We start from the raw sequence: 19,498 nt of genomic DNA, 5'->3' as shown, positions 1-19,498 counted from the left end.
GTACCAGCTTCCCACCTGCTGTAAGAAAGAGGAGTGAAGGTACAGTCCTTGGGAAACTTAGCTACCTAAAATCCATGTGCAGACAGCAGTTTTTCAAAGCCTGAATTTGATGCACCCCTTACAGATTTTCATGGAAGCATCAAGAGAAGTACTGTGGACAGACAGGGTTGCTGCTTGTCAAATGTTGCCTGCTCATTTCAAGGCTCAGCAATAGTAGAGATTTTCAGAGACTAAGAGTCTCCAACATATTTTCCTAATTTAATTTTCAACAGTGGATCAACAGTTTTGTGTAAGAGGTTCCAGAATTAGTCCACCAAAGCATTCATCTTTTAAATCAACTGAACAGGTTAACCTTTGATAAAGTTTTAAGAATTGCAACCCACCTAATAAACATGAGGTGTTTGCTAATTTTAATAGGCAGCATTAATATTCATCTATGGAAAAGCTGGGAATCACTTCAGAATATCTTAACCCTGTACATTAATTCAAACTATGGAAGTTACCTTTGGTAACAACAGCTATCCAAAGCCAAAGGTGTCTGTCTTGAAAGTCTCCCTAGCCAGGTAAATTTCCCCCTGTTCCACCCCCAAAGATAAGTTTAAGCATTATTATGTAAAATTACACAGACTCCAAAAGAAGCAGCTATATACGTGAGTGTTTATACTGTCAAAAATCTTAACTATTTAATAAGACTTCAAGAATAGCATTTTTCACCTGTTCAAACATTTGTCAATTTTTTTTCCCAAAAAACAACACTTACAAAATTTTAACTGCTGAGAGAGCAACCACTGCTGCTTGTCGATCTTTTTAAGATAAGTTTAAGAACCACAGTTTTACCACAGAAAGCAATATTTAATTTTATAACCACGGCATTCACAACAGCTAAACTTCAGTCTAATCCTCTCTACTGATCTGAATGTTTGCTATGTCTGTAAGAACTTACCTAGGCTTGCTGTGAGGCATTCCAGATCTGCTAAAAACCCCGGTATTTGCTGAAGCTGATCCTGCAGTTCCACCAGACTGTTCCTTTTCTTCTCCCAGTGTGCAGAAAGCATCACAACTTCACTATCGACCAGCTGCAACAAACAGGTCTTTAATTGCAAATTTATGTATCTGTTTATGAGCATCTTGACTAATTTTTACAATTAATACATTTGGAAGCATAAGGTCAGCACAGCAACCCTACAACACCGCCACTTGTGTATTCCTCAAGTAAATACACAACATGCTCAATAAAATCCCCTGTAGTATGGAATATTTATACCAAAATGCATTGAACAAAAATATGACAAAAAGTTATTTCTCAATTCACTAATCAATGCAGGGAGTATTTTATGGATGTTATTGACTGTAAACAAGATGTACCTGAAATTCTGGCAGCAGTGTAGCACTGGTGCACTATAACAACATTGCAGTGCTGCGATTTTGGGCGGTTTTAGATCAATAGTTTAATGCTGCCAGTCATACCAATTTCCTCTTAACAATAAAAATGAAAATTCTGCACCTGCAAAGTAGTCTAGAAAATAAAGTAAAAGGAATGATATTTAGAAAAAAGTTGCCTTTACAACTTCACTGTTCTTCTGCTTTTGTGATAAACAGCAGTAGTGCCAAGTGTTTATGAAAACATTTCTACATTAGTTCAATTCTTGTTTCATTCTTCCTAACTTTTATTATATAATAAGATAAGGATACATTGCTTCAAAGTTTTGCTTATATTTTCTATGAAAAACCCCAGGATCAAGAGATCTTGGGTAACAAACGTTTCTCTTATACGTAATTGAGATGATTCAATTAGTTTCCCTGCTCTTAATTCCACTACCCATTCTTCCTCTGGCACACAACTACGGCCTGCAGTTGTATCTGCATTTTGAACTCCTCAGTTTTTATAGTCTTTATACGCAGAAACTGAAAAAGTCTTAGCAATGGGCTCTCAAATGTACAATTCTCCCACTTTAGATCAATTCTTTTAAAAGAATGACTTTTATCTTTTGCAAATTCCTCCAGCTACCTATCCCTGTTAAAAACAAATTCTGCTTCACCAGACAAGTTCTGAAAACTTATTCCAAAGCCTAGTGAGAAATGGAACACTTCAGACAACTAAACAGTCTTACTTAAATAAAGCCAGGTCTATTTCTGAGACTGGGATTTGGTATTTATATCAGTTGAACAGCAAAGAAAACAAAAAAAAAACAAAACAAGCCACCATGAGATGGGGACAAACACCACAAACATTTCAGCCCTGAGATAGCTGAATGCAGCTGAAATGACAATCACCTAAAGGAGACTTTTGTACATGGAACTGGTAGTTAACATCTACCATTTAACATGTAAGCTGCAATTAAAGCTTGAAATTTTCACTTTATTCAGCATTAATAAATAAGACAGCACAAGTAAGCAGAAATAGAATACTGGACAAGCAGACCTTTAGGTCTTCTACACTACAGTCAATCTTCTGTGCTTACACAGTTTTTATTTTCCCCTTTTATACAAAAAAAAATAACAAAACTCCGCAAGCAATACATACACTGAGTTGTGTATAAAGTAAATATCTGAATTTAATGGAAAATTTAAGCCTTTTTGGAAGCTTTTCATTCTCACTTTCCCAAGCAGCCATAATATGTGAGATTAGGTTATATTAGTTTAATATATATGAAACCTCACACTGTTTTCAAAACTACGATTTTTAAAGCAAACTACAGCAAGTATTATAAAATTGTGACCACATCATTTAAGAGATTTTCTAGGAAAAAAAAGAACATTATGAGCAGTAAAGCATGCCAAACTGGCAAGGAGAACTCCATCTCCAGCACCTGAAGGTTTTCACCAGAACGCAGGGAAAAGCAAGGCCATATCATTAGGCAAGAGAAAGAAGTACAGAAGAGACTTTCTTTCTTACTGAAAATACACAGTGAGCTATTCATCCATTATAAAATGACACAGAGAAGTCTCAGAGTAAAGAGAAGAGCCAGGGAGGATGCACCCAGCCAAAGTGAAGGTTTCAGCCAGGACAGAGAACCCCACAGCTCAGTCCTGCTCTGCATTGTGGCCACCCAGATTACGCTGTCTGTCCATTAAACATGGCTTGAAACTGAAAGTCGCGCTGAGTAATGCACTGGTAACACTGGAAGTTTCCTTTCCCCTCATTCCACAAATAAACCACACAACTTGTCACTTTGCTTCCAGGGCAGGAATAGTGAATGAAATTAGGAGAAAGCACAAAAACTTCCCAAATCTTTTCAGCTGGGCAAGCCAATCTTGCTGTCTCTTTTGCACTAGGAGTGGGCAGCAGTTTCAGTGCCACAGCCCTGCCCTGCTACAAACCACTAAGGTGCCTCAACTCCAAATACATTCTGTACTTTTGCAGCCATGCTGCTTTGAAAGAGCTCCAGCAGTAATATACAACATCATCTTTGCAACTGTTTACATTGCATCATGTTATTTGTTATTTCACATTTCCATTACATTGTTGTTTACATTACTGTGAGAGTGAACAGGGCTGTGTGGGTGTTTACCTGGGGGCCAAGGTCAACCCTGTAGGCTGGTACTAAAAATTTTAGTTTAAAATTATTTACACATATTAAAATATTCTATGCATGGCATAGTCATTTTTTTCTTACCTCTCCAGCTTTTGCACAATCTTTGGCTCCTTTATGAAGAGCAGCCCAAGCATCTTCATATCTGAAGAGAAGAAAAATTACTATTCTTACTGTGTTCTCCTTACACAGTAAGGAATTCATGGATGTCACTGTGCTTATATTTACAGATACTATCAGAAATTACAGCTTAAAAAGCTGAGTAATTCTTTCCAGTACTTACCATTCTGCCAAGACAAACATGCAGTGAGAAATCACATCTTTTAGAGAAAAAGTGATTCATGATTTTTAACCTGCTAAGCGACATTAAAAGCTAAATGGACCCACCAATACTTACAAGACAACTCAATACCTTAAACATCACTTAGAACTCCATTCAATTAAGAAAATGAAAAAAATTAACAAAATTGGAATCATACATATAACCCCCCCAATTAAAAAAAAAAAAAAAAAAGACAGAAGGAAATTATATCAAATATGTCCAAGTTATGAAACCACAGACTAGGGCTCAGTGCTGGCCTCCTTCACCCCTCTGCATAAGGACATGGACTAAAGTCATCTTTCAAATGTAGCTTTTCCTCCAGAACTTCAGTTTCGTTAATGTGACAACACTCCAGGACTGGGCAAGCTTTAAACACATTTATCATCTGGCAACCACTCCACCACTCTGTTTAACTGCAGAAAAACCAAATACCTATTAGCAATACTTTGATTTTCTTCTCTAATTTCTTTCTTAAGGAATTAGATTTTTTTTTAAACTAATGTAGGAAGTAAACACTAATAAAGAAAAGGAAACTCCTACCTGCTTAGTAATTCCAGTCCAGCAGAAAACTCTGGCAAACACTGAACAGTTCTATAAAACAAATCGCAAATGTACAAAATCATTAAAGAAGAGAAGGCTGTTATAAAAAAATGTGTGCACACACATCTGCACTTGATAAATATGTTGAGCACAGAAATGTTTCCTCCTGTTCCTACTTTCACAAACATTTTCCTGACTTTGGTTTAAAATACATTACATGGTGTATCTGACAAGAATATTCCAAAGTTAGGATTGCTTTTATCCCTTGATGTTTTATGATAGCCTATTCTTACCTCTTTTCAACTGTGTCCATTAAAAATAAGTTTTATTAAATAATTTCTAAGTACAGTTAACAAAGATAAAGGATGAATATCATTTTAACCTAAAAAAGGGCACAGAAATATTCAGAAAGAAAAGACTACTACTTAAGTTCATGTCCCTCAATACAGATATTGCACTTAATATATTCTACACTAAAAATAAATATTAAGCTAAAGAACCTTTGCCAGTTTAATGCTCTAATGATCTCCTATTCAATGCATACACTTCCATTAATAACAGCTTGAAGTCATAATAAGTTAGAAAATTAACAATGCAGTATTCTAAGTACTATGAGAAGATCTTGATGTCATCCAAAATTTGCCTCTTGGAATTTCACCCAAATAGACTGTGCTGCACTATCAACCAAACAATTTGAATGGGAGGGGGAAAAAAAAAAAAAAAAGAAAAAAAGAAAAAAAAGAACTACCATAAATTAAACCTTCCTATCCTTAAGGCAAGGGAAAAGTGACAGAATCGGTGAGGTAGAAAGGGAACTCAGGAACTTTCTATTGCAATCCCCTGTTAAAAACAGCTATGAGATCAAAGCAACTTCCTCAGGAAGCTTTTCTCAGCTTTTCCTGTCTGACCATCTCTTGTTTCAACTTCTGCCTATCACCTTTCCGGCTCCCACCACATAGCACTTTCCTCAATAACCACTTCACGTGTAATGACAGGCTCAAGCTAGGTCTCCCAGAAGTCACCTATTCTCCAGGCTAAACAACTGCCCATCTCAGCCTTTCCTCATACACAGAGTTCCTGCCCCAACCATTTTGGTGGCCCTCTACTAAATTGCTGCAGAATATTAACACTTTTCTCAAACTGGGGGACAGGGTAGTTAGTGGTCTAAGGTGTGCCAAATGCAGAGGACAATCATCTTCCTCAATCCCACTGTCTGGGTATTGTTTGCAGCCCCATTAGCTGTTGGCCTTTCCTGCTGCAAGGCATGTCCCTGGCTCACATTCAGCCTGCTGTCTGCCAAGAACTCCAGAGTCTTTTTAGCAAAGCTGCTTCCCAGATAGTCTCTCAGCTCTAGTCTGCATTGTTGCAGGGGATACTTTCTTCCCAGGGAAACATGGAATTTGTACCTCTTGATTTTCATGAGATACTCAATCCATAAAAGCCCATAGGACCATATGTGCCAAGAGGTATCTTCAATCTATCTTTATTCACTACTGGTCAGTCTCCTTGACCCCTTTCACTAAGCACAAGGCACTGAAGCTACAAAGGCATTAAATAACAACCTCTACATTTGCTGTAATTCACCCCATTCATCACCAATCCCATATTTTTTTTCAGCTTCTTATTACCAGCACAGGGCTAGCAGCTCTTCTTGTCCTTGAGATCTCTTGTAAATGTCAATTCCAGGTGAGCTCTGGCTTTCCTAAGGCTATTCCCTCATGCCAAAGAGGTTATGAAGAGGCATCAAGTAGTTACCCTTAACACCTCCCAGGGCACTTCTTGATTGCATACTGATTGCCCTTTCAGGAGCTGGAAGCTGAAGGCCCCATCAAGAATGGGGGTTTAATGAAGCAGAGGATTCCTCAAGCTCTTTGGAGAAATCATCATTCTCTCTCTGGTCAGAGGGTCAGCGACAAACTCCCATTCCAACACCACCCTTACTGGCCTCTCCTTGGCTCCCATCCATATGCCCTCAGCCATCCTTACAATCAAGATAAGCTGTGTTTGCCCCTGAACTTCATCAGCAAAACAAAAGCCACCTCAGCATTCCCATTTCTGATGCTTCAATTGGTTCACCCAGTGGTTTTCTCAAAAAGCAATGGGTATTTATAACAGTACCCCAGAAGAACCAAAATATTATGGACTGGAAACATGCAGAGAAGGCCGTTACCTAAAACGGTTTTATTCAGACCTTACCCCAACCTTAGTTTAGCCTCCATGCCTTGTCCATACAACCGGTCCTCCGTTAAAAAAAAAATTATACTCAAAATATGAGGATTCAGAACTCAGGACAGTTTATTTCAGATGCTTTATTTTTAGCACTAGGCTTGTTTTTAAAATAATTTGCATCTTCATAATATTTTTTAATAAGAACATGCTTTACTCTAAAGCATATCGGACCTGATTTTAAGAAGTAACTCTCACAGATGTAATTTACAGACATCAAGTAGTCTTTCCCTGCAGCTTACACAGGATGAAAGAATGAGCAGAGAACTAAAATGCAGAGGACTAAAACAAACCCCTAAAACAATGAAAGAAAGAAAACCAAACAGGCACATTTCTCAAAACTTCTTGAAACAGAAAATTGAATATTTAATTACACATATATTTTCCACCAAAAAAAGGCACCTGTTTCTGTTTTTACAGTAACCCCCCCCCACCCCCCGAGTTACAATTTTAGGACATGAGATTCACAGAGATTTTAAACAATTACATTTCAGTGTACTGCAACATGAATCTTCTATGAGGTACTACAATAACACTGCATATTCATTTAATTTAAATAATAATTTATAAACTCATTGACAGCCATTAGAAATAATTTAGGCCTATCAATGAAGGCTGTATTAAGCAAAGCATTTGCTTTGGTTAAGCTTCTCTGTTGTCAAAATAGTATTTTGTAAAATTATATGCAAATGCTCTTGCAATTGCCTCATATATATGAGCCACTTCAAATTTTTTCTTAGCAAGAATATCTTATATTAAGACATTCAGAAGTACCTTTGCCTGCTTTTCTTTGCATCTCTTGATTTGTCACCCAAAGTCTTCAACCTACAAATCAAAACACAAATCCATCAGACATTTACAACACCAAAACTAGACAAAAAATTGTTTGAACACAACATGTTAATTCCAGTCTATTACAGTTAATTTTGTCTCAGCTTGTTTCACAAATAAATCTAAATTCGCTTAGTTTTGTGGAGACCCTCACACGAATTTATTTCCACTGACACTGCTGCTACATTTGAGATCTTTTGTAGAAGTGCATCAGGCAACTGGGAGTTGTGGATACAATTTCCTTAGCAGACAGGAATTAAAGACCTGCAAAGAAGTAACCAATCCTGCCCTGAGGAATACCATTTACAGGAAGGATCTCATGGCAAGGTTAAGCATGACAGTCACACGAACACATGTACCCACTTGCTATAAGTCTGCCATCACAAAACCAGCACAAGCACAACTCTTCTTCTGCCAGCTTTCAGAACCTCCAGCAGTATCACCACAGTGCACTGCTACTGAGCAGATCTGAGGCTTCTTTCACACACGGTCCATTTCAAACTGACTGGTATCTTGCTCCTCAAGAGCAAAAAAATCCCCCTCCAAACCAACCAAACAACCCTCCCCCTAATAATGTCCACTGTTTTTCAGACAACCTGTATATGCTAGTCAAGTTGACACCGTAGAGTGAGAACCAAAGCTGACCATCCAGGCAATGGCTGTCCTCAATTTCTAGACCCTTTGTAGACACAGTCCAGGACAGTAAAAGTCAGGAAGAAATAAATGAAACAGACGTAAGCAAGACGGAAAAGAACTATGAGAACCGAGGATATCCTCCAAACATGACAGCGATATCTGTAACCCCAAGCAACCCAGCGACTGAGAAACAACCCAATATACAGACAGATATTCAGGCTGCTTTGAGGCGTAGTCAAATCACTCCCCCAGTCTTGACCACTATTTTCCAGGAACCCAAAGAAATATCAAACTTGTACAGCACACCAGGTGGCTGACAATTTGAGAAAAGACATGCTAAGGCAGGTCTCCACTCCCTCTGGAAGAGCAGTTTATAATAGCCAAGCAAGTAGCAACAACCACAGTGCACTGGGGAAGAAGCTCACTGCTGAGGGAAGCTCTGCAATTTGCCCTTCTCTGCTGCCATGTTCCCCAGTATGCAGCCTGGCCTGAAACAGCAGCACACTTCTGCATCCCTTTTGGTTGTTTTTCCTCCTCCTGCAAAAGCTTGCTAGCAGGTGAATAGGTCAAAATGTAGATACCTTGCTCACAGGACACACAGAATTAAACAGCAGAGAAAACTGAGCAAGGAAGGAGACCACAGAAATGGCTAATAACTCTAAATACCTCTCTTTAAACCACACAACCCAGATTTAATCTTTTTCAGCAATACATACATGTCCCCATATTCCTTGGGAAGTCATATTATTTCCTTAGAAGCGCTGGAAAACCTTCCCAATTGCAATTTCATTAAATTCAGCTTGTTCTACTTTGCAAGCATTTATGTGTAGTTAACAAGTTGGCTACTACTTGACACTAAAAATACTTTCTTTGGGTTTTGAGAACTAGACAATTTTAGGCTAAAGTTTCAACATCACAAAATTACTTCTATTACCACTTTGGTGGGGTGCAGAACAGAGTAATTCAGAACACCGAGAAATTAGGTTGCATGGTCTAGGAAGGAAGAGGGGGCAAACCAGGTCAATTTGTGTTTTGTCTACATGAGGACACTAAAGAGAAAAAAAAAAAAAGATGCCTTGCACAGCCTCTGCCACTGTGGTTCTGAGATACAGGTTCCCAATTGAAAAAAAATAAAAGAGATTACACCACAGATGAAAATAACCCTTAATGACGGGACACTGGAACAAGGGCACATTAATGGAGCTGCCAAAACACAAAGATGGACATTACGAAATCAGGGATTGTTCTCAGAACAAAACATTGCAACACCACGAAGAAAGCAAAATACATGGAAATATACTGACTCCACTGCAGCAAATATGGAAAACACAAATATGGATTCACAGAGTTAAATGACAATCAGATCTGGCATGTTATGACCTTTCTGTTGTCCTCTTTCACTATGTGAAAAACACCCTTTTCCAAAGAGCCTTACACTGTACTGACATATCAGCTCCTCTGAGAAACAAAAGAGAAAGTCAGACAGAAATAAAGCAATGCTTTTTTCTATTTTTAAAAGAGTTTAATATTTAGTTGCTGTTTGGTAAGATGAGACAGATAACATGTAAGCAACTTATCTGTTTGATTGGCAGCCTCTTCTATCAGTTTCTCTTGACCATCATACACTGGTGCAAGTATGTAGTGATAAACTGCTTATTTTAGGTTTCTGGGAAGCAGAAATTCCTCACTATATATAAATATTTACCACAGGAGTATTATAAGGCAGCCTTAGCATTGTCAAAGACCACACAGTTTTTAATAATAATTGATTACAACGCAATACTCCCCTGTGGCTCATCATGAGCCACCAGCTCTGCAGCACAGGCATGACCTTGTCCTCCGGCCACTCGCTGACTTCCAGTGACACTCACTTGGGCCACCTGCTTGTACTAAAAACAGCATCGACACGGGGCCCACCCAAATAAACCTCGTGAGGCAGAGCAGGAAGAATATCTTTCTACTTTTTAGTGCAAGCATGGGGCTGTTCCACGCGCCTATCCTGCGCTTCTTTTCCCCAAGTGACAGAAACTCATCTTCCCAGGAAAAGCAAGTTTCTCCCCACACCGAGAGGCGCCCAGAAATGCTCTTTTAGGGATTACGCCGATTCATGAAACCCTGAAGGTCGGTAACTTCATAAAAACTTCAAGCGCGTTAATTGACCCCACTCACATCTCCTCTCACAAGAGCGGTCTGTCTGTCCCTCTCTCTCCCCTTCCCCTGACCGCAGCTGCTTCCCGGGCACCGCGGCTCCTCCTCCTGCTCCCCAGAGCTGCCCGCGGCACCGCGGGGCTCGCCAGCCCGCCATCAGCCGCCCGGCCCAGGCGGGAACACAGGGGGATTCGGGACACGGGAGCCGCGTTTCCAGCCCGACCCCGCACTCAGGAGGGCACCCCGGGTGACAGACCAGTCCCGGCAGCGGCTCCCGTCTGCGCAATCTCCTCCTCTTCCTCCCCCCTGTGCCAGTCCACGCCTCCCCCGGCCCCCGGTCACCTGCTTTCCCCCCCTCCTTGCCCGGCCGGGCTGCGGGCCCTTCTCCCGCTCCCTCCCCAGCCCCGCGGTGCCCTAGGCGATACCCACCCGGCGGTGAGGTCCTGCTGGACGCTCAGCAGCCGCTCTCGCAGGGTCTCCAGCATCTTCCCGGCTGCGAAGGCCAGCGCCGGAGGGAGGAGCGCGGGCGGGGCTCGGCTGAGCTCCCGCCTCCGGTGCCGCCTCCCCTCAGCCCGCCCCGTCCCTTCCGCCTCTCCCGGCTCCCTGTTCATTCTGGCGGGGCTGGGAGCCGGGCTTTGCTGGGGCGGGGGGGGCGCGCTCGCTCTGCGTCCTCCCTTGTGCGAGGGTAGGACCGCGCTTAAAGCCCGGGCGGTATCAGGGTTAGATCTTGAGCAGCGTGTGAATCCCTGAGGTTGCGGGTTTTTAGAGGTTCTTTTAAAGACCACAGGAAAGCTCCTTTGCAGGTTGGGACCCTCACCAGAGTGATTTTGACTTCAGCGATGGTCAGCGTATCACTGACCTCCTTAGTGAAAACAAAGTTGGTCAAGGGACTGGAGCGTCTCTTTGACGAGGAAAGTTTCAGGGAGCTGGGCCTGTTCAGCCTTGAGAAAAGACAGCTGAGGGGGGAACCATATAAATGTCTCTTAAGTGTCTGAAGGGAGGGTGCCACGAGGATGTAACCAGGCTCTTCTTGGTGGTGCCAAAAATTAGGACAAGAGGCAACAGGTGTAAACTGCTGCCCAGAAAGTTCCACCAGAATATGAGGAAGAACTTTACTGTGTGGGTGACCAAGCACAGGAACTGGTTGCCCAGAAAGGTTGTGATTTCCCTGCTTGAACATATTCAAGATCCACCTGGACGCAATCCTGTGCCATGCGCTCTGGGATGACCCTGCTTGTGCAAGGAGATTGGACCAGGTGACCCACTGTGGCCTATTCCAACCTGACCCATCCTGTGAACTCAGGGAGTCAGGGTCCATGATAAAATCTTAAAAGTACGGAAAGCAAAACCACTGTGTGTCCCTGGGGTTGCCAGGTTCTTGGAGTAAGGGATAGAAGATAACCTTTCAAAGTCCTTGCAAAGCAGGGCGTTGAATTGTTTGTCTATGCGTCCCACCACTATTTTCTTTGGAGATAGCTGGACTTCTGTAAAACTAGGGATTCTTTCAAACAATGACCTGAAACAAAAAAAGGCTGTTCTTACAAATAGTAAATAATGCAGTGAAAAGTTTAAATTAAATTTCTAGGTAATGTCCGCTCGAATAATAACTGTTAGGAGTCATTCAGCAAATCTTTAGACCGTTTAAGTGAAATCAAGACCTTTTCAGAACAATTGGCCAATCTTCCTGGATGACTGTACTTGCAGTTACAGTAACAGGAAGACAGTCTCACACCCTCTGTGTTTTCAGTTAATGTTTGAGTGGCATGGACCTAGGATTTAGATGGATCTGGGAAATCTTAGACTTCCATTTAACTGAGACTTCAACTTGTAGAAAAAGCTGAGTTTCAACATCAAAACATTTTATTTTCTAGCCAATTCAATTTTAGTTGAACGTTCAAAAAATATGAAGAGAAGAGCTCTGAAATAATTTGTTACTAGGAGAATGTATGCAGAGGGTAACTGCTGGATGTGTCATTGGATACTGCAGAAGTGTATTCCGGAGTGGTTGGAGGTACTACGAATCACCACCAATTGACACCATAATCCCAACACAGCTTGTGTGCTTTCAGAAGAGTATATGACCTACAGATTGTTTCTGATTTGGCTTTTGAAAAATAAAAAATACTGCTCTGTGGCATAAATACAAATTAAAAGCTAAATGCCTGCTAAAAGAAAAATAGTTGGGTTGATATTCCAAACATTGAAATTGATGTAGCTTGCCTTATCTTGAGGTCAGAAAGACAACTTTCATGGCAGACTGAATATGGAGTTCTGTAAAAAATCTATGACATTTAGAAGGTATTTTTCTCATGCTTGACCTAACAACAATATCTGAAAATAGAGACTTCCCACTTGCCTGGATAGTTAATTCTTCAGACAAGGTGGGGAAGGCCTTGAATCAAGTGTTTTCTGATGTATTCACAGACACGCATTACAAATGCTGACAAAAGCTGTGCAATCTGGCCTTATGTAATATATGATATTACAGGAATTAAAGTGTTCAGAAGGCAAGGGAGGGGTTTTAACCTTTAATTTTCAGCTTTCCTTTGAGAAATCAAATTAATTTCTTCAGTGTTACATATTTTCAGTTTTCATGTGAATAGTTTTTGTCAGTGGTGGCCCTGCTAATTCACAGTGAATAAGCACTTTTAGACTTCATTGCTTCTTTTACAGTTAGAAAAACTATTCATAAACTGCTGTACAGTTTTGTTTCTCATGTCTGTGTAGAATTTGGGAGAAGAAATGTGTTGAGAAAGTATTAACAGTCACTAATTCTAGAAGTACAAGACTGGAAGAAACTTCTAAAAGCACATGCCCTGCTTAAGGGCTGTGATGAATTATAAATACGCTGTATAAACTTTTGTTTAACAGGTTCTTAGGAATTTAAAATTGAGGAGATTCTGCAAGCTCCTTATCAGCTCACATGTTTAGCTTGATCTTCTTTTTTGTTTCTAGAGTGAATAGGCCTGCTTTTTTTTTTTTTTTTTTTTTTTTTTTTTTTTTTTTTTTTTTTCTTCTTCCCCCCCCCTTGTAGTCACCTTCCAAACTTCTTATATGTGTTGGTCTGATCTGGATATTCCTCAGTTTGTCCAGAAAGTGCAGACCTATAGCATTTCTATCACTAGAGCTGAAGTACGTGGCTTCATTTTGAACGCAAGTTCAAGTTATTTATACTTATTTATTAATATCTATGTACAATAACAGTTAATTTAACAAACAGCTCTGAGACATGAACAGATCCTTCAGGTGTTAATTCAGCACAGTGCCACCTAAAATTCTGCCTGGGGCTTTGGGTCAGGTTTTCTAAAGATAAAATTAATGCTAAATAACTTTTTAATATCAATGACCTGTTCTGCTCATTTAGTAATTAAGTAGTTCAGGGCTGGTTATTTGATATTAATTCTGACATGAATTTGAGCAAGGACTTCCTAGTTTATTCTTCTGCTTCTTTGATACAAGCACATGTAATATCTTCCGTGAATTTGCTGTAACTGGCTATACTGGTCTGTACAAAAAGTGCATAGGCATTCTGTGCTTTGCACATCTGTAAAGAACAGTGATATAAGTCAGTAGCAATAAGTCTTTAGAGCAAAAAGCCCAGAAATGTATTCGGCTGTATAACCCTTGTGTCAAATGAAGATTTCTTTTCTTTTCTAGATCAGCCTCCCTTAGAGGCAAAAATTAGGCTACATTTCTGTAATATATTATGCAGCATGAAGTCATCCCTAACTGTGCCTTTCCATAATTCCACCTTTTCCTAGACTTTAGTGACCCCCATTTAGATTGACTTTAGATTAATACTGCTCTGAAAGAGTGATACTGCAGACACCAGGCTCATGCCTGTTGAGCTTTTCATTGAAAGACGATTTTTAAAAGTTTCCTATTATGCTGATATGATGTGAAATGTAGTTTGTTTAAATATCTGTCTTGTTAATGTCTTGATCTCTTCTTTTGAGTGCAGTTAGGTTGATAACCTCCAATATTACATTCTCAAACTGACTAGAAATAGTAAGCAAAACTTTCAGCCATTTCAGAATCTCTCAGGTTTGTGGAAGTAATTTTTGTCCTCTTCTCCTTAAGTCTTTCTGATAGTATGGTTTAACAATGTTTATATTTTGGGTGCAAATTTAGGACTTTTTGGTTTTAACAATCTGCAGAATATGATTAAAACTTGACTAGTGGATATTATAGCTCTTCAATTTTATACATACTTTGTTTAGCTAGCTGGATCTGTAGTGATATAAAGTTTACCTACTGTTAGAAATACCTGAGACAAACTTTCATTCTAAAAATCTGCTACTACCATTGTAATTGATAAAGACTTTAATGAAAGTATGTCTGAAGGTCTGATTCAGCATTTCTTCCAGGAATTTCACTGCATGCTGAAAAGAAAGATCGGCACCTATCAAAGAGTTTTATATGCCCAAAGGTTCAGCAGGATTACATTATATCACTGGAAACTAAATTTAAGCATTACATTCTAAGAACTATCTGTCATAGTCTCACTTATTCTGAGGCCTCATTACCATTTCTAGCAGCTTTTAAGAGCTTCCTTTTCCAAATTAACATTTACAGCTTTCCAATAAGGGTTAATTTCTGCTCTTACCTGTACTAACTCTTGGGGGTTTAGTTCTGCAATAGTCTCTGCAGCTGACACGAAGTTTTTATGATACATGAATAGTGAATATTTTTTTATCTCAATGAAGGAAGTTGTGAGGGAGGTTGGTTTTTGTGTGTGTGTGGTTGGGATTTTAATTTTTCCCCCCTGTAACTAGCAGAAGAAGAAATGGATAGTAATCATTACCAATCCTAAAGAGAACTGGAAGAATAATTTCTGCATACCAAGTAAAAATATTCATAATTCAGTTCACACAAGAACATGTACAGGACTTTGTCTCCAAGTTAATATAGGTTCAAAGACCTGGTTTAGATGTTAACTTTTTAATGGACTACCTTTTTGACAGCAAGAAAGTGAATTATAATTCTCAAATAATAATCAAATCATATCTTGCTTCAGTTTCACTGTTTCGATTAAATAGATTGGGGAGAGAGGCATATTGTAGCGATAGGTAAAAGTAATGGTGAAACTCCTTGGCGCTCACCTCCCACTCTCCTTACATTGTATCTGGTGAATGAAAATGTGAATTCCCACCTTTCTGAACTGTAGGGAAAAACTGGGGGTGGAGGGAATCAGTGGCTAAGCAGAGTTTTGAAGCTAAACAGGAATTAGGATCCTCCTTCTCCAGGACCTTGATTGCTGTTGGAGAAAGGACAAGAGCACATACCTTGGGACAGACAGTTTCAAGGGCAGCCTACAGTTATACCTGACTGGATGAGGTGACAAAACATGTCCTGATATGATGGGAGTGACCATCTCAACATGGCTGCTGTAACTCTCCTAATTCAGTGGGATGACTTTGTATTTTCTTAATCTTCAGTCACAGCTGTGTGCAGTCTTGGAGATGTTGATAAAAATTTTGCTGTCACCACTGAAGCTTGCAGACCCTGAAAATTCTTTAGAAAGCAGGATGTGGGCTCCTGTTATCTTTCTCCTCATCTTCTTTTCTGCCTTCACTTTATTCCTAGTCTTTAATATTTTTACTCCATGAGATTGTGAGCTCTAGATGTTTCTCCACCAGTGAGCTTGCAAGCAGAAGTTGGGCCTGAAACTGTAATTTCTACTGTGACTGAAATTTTCTGTCATTTTCATGTGCTTTTGCTATGAAAGTATTGGAATAGGTCAGCAGTGGTCCCAGATTACTTCAGTTCCTTTTGTCGCTTCCTAAATTAGTTGACTTGGCTTTGGAATTGTGTAGAAGACCACAAAGCAGGATTTTCTTCTATCAAAAGAACAACTAATAGGAAGGCTACCTCAAAAATGAGGACTTCATTTAAAACTTTATAATTTGGATTCTCTCAGTATCTTGAAACTTCTGTACAACTAAATTCCTCAAATTTAATAATTCAGCAGCTTCCAAAAAAGTGAGGATCGTAGCTCCAGCTGGTGAGTGTAGTTCAGAGTGTGCTTGTTTTCAGAAAAGGAAAAACCACTCAGCAAACCACCCAGTTCCACTAGAGGGCACGGCTGTGTATAGAAAAGCAAAATAGAGATGTGATAGGATTTATTTCTCTGCAAGGGCTTTTATCTCAGATGAGAAAATTTTTACTGATGATGCATTAAGTAAGTTCATGGCTTATTTCATCTCGGAAGGACACTTTAAAAACCACTGCTGGTTTGAGTGCCACCAAGCTCAAGTGTGTAGTGGCCAGCTGGTATTTGACATAGTCACAGGGTTGTTTACATAAGCTCCCTTCTCCTGGTTAAGCAAGGTGGGGAGATCTGTGTTGCACTGTTTCACTTGGTATTTTACGGACTATGCAGATGATCCTCATGAACCAAAGCAGAGGCCAGAGTCTCGTGTCCCTGCCTCCTAGCAGAATACTGGTTTATGCCATTTCCAGTGACTCTCACACTGGCACTTCAGTGGAAATGATCTGTGGGGCTGCATGGTAGCAACTGGCTTAAGAAAACATACTTGTGTAGACTGCATAGCTTGTGTAACTAACCTTGACTCCGATGTTAAAGAAATTAAAAAGGAGTATTAAGCATGAGTGAATGCCATACGATGGTATTTGGAGTAGTATTAAGTAATTACATCGTGTCTGCTGTTTTATTGCACTTGTGAGTAATGTTGCAAGAGTAGGCATTGTATCCTATGATAAGATATTCCCCGTGGCTATAAAGCATAATTGGTTGGTTTGAGGAAAAAGTCGTGTATTTTCTGTCACTGCAGTGCCCGAAGATACTGGTGTGGCTATAGGAAAATGCTTACTAGGGTATGAAAGAACCTTGGCAAGTGGCTGTGAAAAAACCTGTGTGTTTTGGAGCTGTTCTGGGAGGGATCCCCCATTCCATTGCTGTATTCCCAGTCTGCACTAAGAAGCTCTGCTGGAGTCTCTGTGCTGGTGTAAGGGAGGCACAGAAATGCTGATGCAGAAGTGGGACTGCAAACGTGTAGGAAACTGCGGTGAGTGGGTGGGATGTGTCATGAAGCACAAGGGGCTTTTAGTCAAATAAAATAGACATTTCCCCAGTGCTTACTGCTCTGAGTTCTTCTGCGTTACTTCCAATTTTCTATTAACAAGACCAATTTCTGTTCCCCTGGATGTCAGAAGCATGGTTTGAGGGAAGTGGAATGATACCCAGACTGAGATTTTTGAAGGACAAGCGTATTATGTGTCAGTTTTATTGATCAGAGGCAATTAGCTCAGCCAAACCCAATTAGGACACAGTTTTAGTTTTAGGCACATAGACATTAATCACTCATTATCCAAGTGAACTCTAAAGGGAATTACAACAGACTAACAGAATAAAATGGCTGTCCCTTTGCTGTTAATGGAGGAGTTTTCTAGATTTGTATTTGGTAATACACTTATTTCACTGACTTCCTCTTATATTAAGTCTGCTCTTGTTTTTTGCACTTTTTTTCATCAACAAGATCCTAATCATCTGTCATTCTGGCCTTTCTGGTGACAAATATCATCCCATGAGTGATTTTAATGGATTTTCCCCCTTTATTTTTTTCCCCTGTTAACTCCTCCCCTTGGTTGCTGCTCTTGCTTAAGGCAATTTTTGTTGAAGCCTTCTGGCTGACTGCCAAGCATTTGGCTAATAACTCTGTGCAATTGTCAACTTCATACTGTTTCGGCATTTGAAATCAAATTCTCTTTCCTCATTTTATATGGGTCTGCTGTTTACTAGTTCATTATGCATAGAATCTAATCCACTTATGCTGTAAGTAGCCTGGAGACAGAGCCAGGGTTTTTTTATCATCATGTTGTATTTTATTTATTGAGCATAATTTAGTTTGAATGAAATTAAATGAAATGAAATAGTCAGAATGGTTCTTGTACTTCTGCAGAACTTTCTTATCACAGTACATTTTGTCAGTTTGATTTATTTTATCTGTCTATTTACAGTTGTTGTGACAACCCAGAGTTGCTTTACTAGCTACAGTAGAAGTATCTCATCCTCCTGGAAAGTACTGCATATTTCAAATTACATGGCTTCAGGCTGGACCTGAGAATAGTACTGCAAGTTTTGATTTAAAGTGTTGTCTGCTGGCTCTTTCTCACTTTTCTTTTCCTTTTTTTTTTTTTTTTTTTTTTTAGGTATGCTTTTCACTTGGAAAGTAGCTATCATTGCTGGATATCAAGGTCCATTAGACATAGACAAATATTGTTCATATGAAAAACACTGAGGCAAAGATGCCAAATGCTCATATTTAGGTGTCTGATTTATGACATGGGCTTTTGAGATCTTTAAAAGTGGGATGTACCCATTCTGCAACATCTGAAAATAAAAACATTTCAGTGCCAAATTTAAGCCACTTGGTTTTGTCATTCTGACCTGTATAACCCAGCACACAAAATGGAAGAACTGGATTGGACCTGTCTCTTGATGCCATACTGCAGTGAGATACAGTATTGACTTTCTGCATTGTATGGACTTTCCGGGAGTGAGAGAGTGTGAGGTTAATGTTGTTCAGACCAAAGCTCTGACATGGAATGCATGGGAGGCTTAAAGAGCCTTCAGCAAAATATGTGTACCAAAGTGAGAAAGAGGAAATACATTGCCTTGAGAGATGCATCTGAAACCTTGCCTTTTCCCAGTAGCAGAGTAAGGGAACTAAATAACGTGTGAGAATATTATTTTTATTCTTGGAAGAGTTTTAAATGTTATTCATAACCAGAAAGCTTTCTTAGTATATACACTTTTTAAAGATAGTCAGAGGCCTTCAGATGTATCGTATGTTGATACATCTTTCTATTGGGAAATGACAATAACAATAAACCTAGAGTATTTGGCCTTGCAACAAGGAATTTTACTTCTTTCAGAAATTATTTAAGTTCTTTCAGTACAGTGTATCAAACGTTTCAGTAATTCATGTATTCAACTTTCAAGTTTTTAATGTTAATATTGCTATATTTTTGTTTATGTAGCAATAATATTCATGTGTAGTAGCCAAACATCCAGTTGTTCTCAAAGAGCAATTCTGTGCCATTCAGCATGGTTTTATTGTATACATTCATTGTGTACTCAAGCAGTATGACAGGGAGATACAAGAACTCTGAACTGCTCTCAGGTTTTAAACTAAAAACTGGTTTCACTCCAAGGATATGTATTCAATATCTAGTTTTAAGTTTAGCTTAGAGCCTTTTGCTCTTCGATCTCTGAATCTCTGTTAGCTTCAAAAATATC

The 19,498-nt window shown here is 39.6% G+C and overlaps 1 protein-coding gene across 3 annotated transcripts in view; it reads right to left on the bottom strand.

Annotated features, from left to right (window-relative positions):
* The window catches only part of DTNBP1 (dystrobrevin binding protein 1), a 65,203-nt gene extending 54,463 nt beyond the window's left edge, over window positions 1–10,740 (bottom strand). The window contains exons 1-5 of one of the 3 annotated variants that reach the window (XM_066188949.1): window positions 10,666–10,740; window positions 7,396–7,446; window positions 4,396–4,446; window positions 3,618–3,678; window positions 944–1,091 (exon numbers count right to left, since the gene is read on the bottom strand). In XM_066188949.1, coding sequence (XP_066045046.1) covers window positions 944–1,091; window positions 3,618–3,678; window positions 4,396–4,446; window positions 7,396–7,446; window positions 10,666–10,721 — 367 coding nt within the window. In that variant the 5' untranslated portion in view covers window positions 10,722–10,740. Of the gene's footprint in view, window positions 1–943; window positions 1,092–3,617; window positions 3,679–4,395; window positions 4,447–7,395; window positions 7,447–10,257; window positions 10,487–10,665 lie in introns of those variants that run through there. The other 2 variants (XM_066188959.1, XM_066188967.1) reach the window with 2 other exon arrangements.
* Between the last annotated feature and the right edge of the window lie 8,758 nt (window positions 10,741–19,498).

The sequence above is a fragment of the Chamaea fasciata genome, unplaced genomic scaffold (genome assembly GCF_029207755.1).
Source record: "Chamaea fasciata isolate MVZ Bird 193981 ecotype frontalis unplaced genomic scaffold, bChaFas1.0.hap1 SCAF_1, whole genome shotgun sequence".
In the NCBI taxonomy this organism is placed as follows: Eukaryota; Metazoa; Chordata; class Aves; order Passeriformes; family Sylviidae; genus Chamaea; species Chamaea fasciata.
Note: the sequence above shows the minus strand (reverse complement) of the source record. Positions and strands in the feature narration are given on the sequence as shown.